General features: G+C 59.4%; 1 protein-coding gene across 1 annotated transcript; it reads left to right on the forward strand.

Annotated features, from left to right (window-relative positions):
- The first annotated feature begins 997 nt into the window (after positions 1-997).
- ANKRD9 (ankyrin repeat domain 9) lies at positions 998-2,734 on the forward strand. The gene is made up of 2 exons (XM_033063865.2): positions 998-1,047; positions 1,496-2,734. Exon 2 carries the CDS (start codon positions 1,546-1,548, stop codon positions 2,419-2,421), a length of 876 nt encoding a protein of 291 aa, XP_032919756.1. The 5' UTR covers positions 998-1,047; positions 1,496-1,545; the 3' UTR covers positions 2,422-2,734.
- Positions 2,735-3,792: the final 1,058 nt, after the last annotated feature.

Consider the following 3,792-nt stretch of genomic DNA (forward strand, 5'->3'; position numbering starts at 1 on the left):
ACTGTGTGACTCTTGCCTGTACACATGCATTTTAGGGCCAAGGGACTGCAGGTGTCTAAGCGGAGCCCCTGGTGCAGGGCTGGGGCAGTGCTGGGCTCACCCCATGCCATGACTAGCTCCTCACTCTTCTGTAGCCCAAACCTGACAGGTGCCTGTCAGAGGGAATGCCTGCAGGCAAATGTCACTCTCTGGAGACATCCGAGAGCCACAAGTTTAGCAACAAGCACGAGTGCGCACACGTGCTCAGGGCGAAGGGCAGTGCCAGGCCCCAGCCCGAGGGGGCGGGCAGGGGGCGGGCAGGGGGCAAGCCAAAAACTGGCATAGGCCAGGCCTGGCCCTACCGGAACGGCACGGGCGTGTGACACCGCCTGCCCCGGCACCAGTGCCCGCTGTGGCCCAGACGCCCTGTGCCCTTGACCCTTGTGTGCAGGCTCTGGTGTTCCCCGATCCCTCAGACTCAGGATCCCATGCCCCTAGGACTCTGTGCCCTCTGCTCTCTGCATCCCTTAGCCCCAGGGCCCCATACCCTCAGGACACCATGTACCTGGACTCCAAACCTTTGGGGTCCCCAGACGCCCACACTGCTGGGACCCCATATCCCTGGGACTTCAATACCCCTGGGAACCTCGATCTCTACACCCGCGGGCCCCCACACCCCCATGCCTCAGGAACCCTATATCCCTGTGAACTCCTGCTCCCGGCAGCCTCGATCCCTACGCCCCGGGACCCCCGTGCCCCCGCCCCGCGGCATTCCCGCCCCGCCCCCGCGGGACTCCGAGCCCTCAGCCAAGTTTCTTGGAACTTTGCCTCCCGTGACGCACGCGCGGGCGCCGGGCCCCGTCCTCCCTGCGCAGCCAATGGGCGGCCGGGGCGCCGGGGCGGCGGCCAATCGGCGCTGTCCGGACAGTTCCCCGGTCCTGACCGACCTTCACCGCCCGGGCGGGGGGGGCCGATAAAAGGGCCCCGCGGCGGCGCGCGGCGCTTCCACCTCCCGCCCCTCCACTGCGGCGGACACGGCACGGGCGGCACCGCGGGACCGGCGGGGAGGTGAGCGCCGGGAGCGGGGGAAGGGAGGCAGACAGGCCAGCCGTTCCCCTGTACGGGGTTCCTGTGCACCAGAGATATGGGTGTCCTGTGCCCTGGCAGGAGACCGTTCCGCTGTACCGGGTCTCCGTGCACGGGAATAAGAGTGTCCAGTGCACCGCGGGGAGGCCGTTTCCCCGTACCGGGCTCCTGTGCGCCAGGGATACGGGCGTCCTGTGCGCTGAGGGGAGGCCGTTTCCTCGTACCGAGGACACGGACGTCCCGTGCTGCGGGAGCAGGCACGGAGGGAGGGAGGGAGGGATGGCGATCCCGGGGTACGGGTGTCTCCTGCACCGGGCTGTCGCGCCGGCTCGCTGTCCCCCGCGCCGGCGGGGAGGCGGGCGGGCCAACCCGGCGAACCCCGGAAGCAGCCCGGGGAGCCCCGGCACTGACCTCCCGTCCGCTCCCGCAGGTCCGGGCCGATGGTGGGAGGCAGCCCCCGGCGGAGCCCGGCCGCACGCCATGCCCTGGAGCTTCCGCTGGGTCGGCGGCTGCGGCGCCCAGTCCCAGAAGCAGTGCAAGAAATCCTCCTTCGCCTTCTACCAGGCGGTGAGGGACCTGCTGCCCGTCTGGTTCCTGGAGGACATGCGGACCATGGAGGCTTTCCACTGGGAAGATGGGGGCAAGGTGAGCGTCTACTCGCCCTCGGAGGCGCTGCTCTACGCGCTGGTGCACGACCACCAGCCCTACGCCCGGCACCTGCTCACTAAGTTCCCCCAGAGCGCCCTGGCTGTGCCCAGCCAAAGCTTCAGCTGCTGCCAGTCAGCCCCGCACCTGGCCATGGCCGTCCGCTACAACCGCGTCCGGGTGCTCTTCCGAATCCTCAAGGCCATCCAAGCCTTGCCCCCGGGTGACAGAGCCGCCCACCTGGACCGCCAGGGCTGCAGCCGCGTGGAGGGCGGCAAGACAGCCTTGCACATGGCCTGCGAACTGGTGCGGCCCGAGTGCCTGCTGCTGCTGCTGGGGCACGGCGCGTCGCCCTGCCTGCAGGACAGCGCTGGGAACACCCCCCTCGACACCCTGCTGCAGCAGATCTCCCACCTGCCGGCAGCCAACATGCGTGCCAAGTTCCTCTGCCTCGACTGCCTCTTCTTCTTCGTGCCTCAGGACCTTAAGTTTGCAATGAAACAGCAGCTGTTGGACAACCGGCAGCAGTGGCAGGACCTCCTGGGCGAGAACAGGTTCCAGTGCCTGGTGGGCTTAGTGCCTCCATCGCTGTTTGTTGGAGCCATGCGTGTCTTGATCAGGACCATTTCACCTGAGCACTTCCCAGAGGCTCTGGATAATCTGCCTCTGCCTCATTTCCTAAAGCCTTTGGACTTGAAACTGGAGAGCTAGAGGGATGGTATGAGAGCCTCCGTGTCATCTGACAGAAATAGACTTGTATTAAAAATGTATCAATACACAAAGCTGCTAATGCAGTGGCCAAGTATCTGTTTTACTGAGAACAGTATTTTTTAAAAGAATTGTATCCAGCACTTTACAATATATTTTATTTAAAAATCCTTGTGGTGAGGTGAGGGTCATGCTGCATTTTATAAAGATGTTCTATGGCATGTACAAATGAGGATATGGGGAAGAACATATTTGTAAATACATCCAAATAAAACAGTGGCAGATGTGATCAAAATATAAATCAAGCAACTGAAAACCCTGGAGTGGCATGTGCCTTGGAAAAGCGTGTGCAGGGTGGGGGAGTATCTTTTTGTTAGGATTTCCCTGTTACATAAGCCTTGCCGTCCTGGAACAGGATGACTCCTTTTTTACAGCTCTCCTAATACATCTTGGCAGAGATGCAGGGTTTTTTTAAAGGCACAGATGAAAACTTCCTTGTACACAAGACCAAAGAGAATCCGGATACTGTTACAACTTCCCTAAACAAAGCTAGCAAGGGTGTCCCTCTGAACAAAAACTATTTCAAAATATGCATAAATAACAGTTGGCTTCCTTGTAAAGTTGTCTCTGTTCCCCTTGGAGGGTCAAGGTGTTTGCTCTCAGGCAGAGATGGAGCACACATGTTGCTGTGCCCAAGAATGTACCTGCCCTGGCCAGCCCCTGCAGCCCCTTGGTGTGATTGCTGCAGGGTGAGGAGGGTAGCACAGAGCAGGAGGGCCAGCCTGCTATTCCCAGAGGGATGTAAGGGGGTATGACAGTGGGTCAGCATCCTGGATCATGTTTTTTTCAGTGGATTCTGGCCACTCCACTGCCATTCCCCATTAGTGTGTGATGGCTCAGGTTCAGCTGAAAGCACCATGGAAGTCTTGGTGTTCACTCTGGGTGCCAGAAGAGTAGCTTAGATATCCAACCTTTCCCCAACTATCCCTTCTGAGATGCTCCAGGTACAAACAACATCCTCACAGCTGCTTCAGATCAAAAAGCCCTTTTGGGGTAATGTCCTGCTTCCAACACTTCTGTTTTGACCAAGCAAAGGGTACAGCTTCAGTTCCTTGCTCTGCAGCCTTTACTCTTCTGAATTGTGGGCAGTCCCTGTGTGCTCTGCAGGGAGCTGTGCTGGCTCTACCAGCCCTGCAATGATAGTGATCTCCTAGGACACAGCACTGGAACCTTGGCTCTGTTCTTGGAAGTTGTCATTGAAACTGTAGGGTTTTGTTTCAGGGCTTAAATTCATAGCCAGGGAGTTGTTTGCCACTTGAACTATTTCAGGACTACTGTTCACTCTAGGGTCATCAAGGGATTGATGTGCTTAGG

Source organism: Catharus ustulatus, chromosome 6 (assembly GCF_009819885.2).
Source record: "Catharus ustulatus isolate bCatUst1 chromosome 6, bCatUst1.pri.v2, whole genome shotgun sequence".
NCBI lineage: Eukaryota > Metazoa > Chordata > Aves > Passeriformes > Turdidae > Catharus > Catharus ustulatus.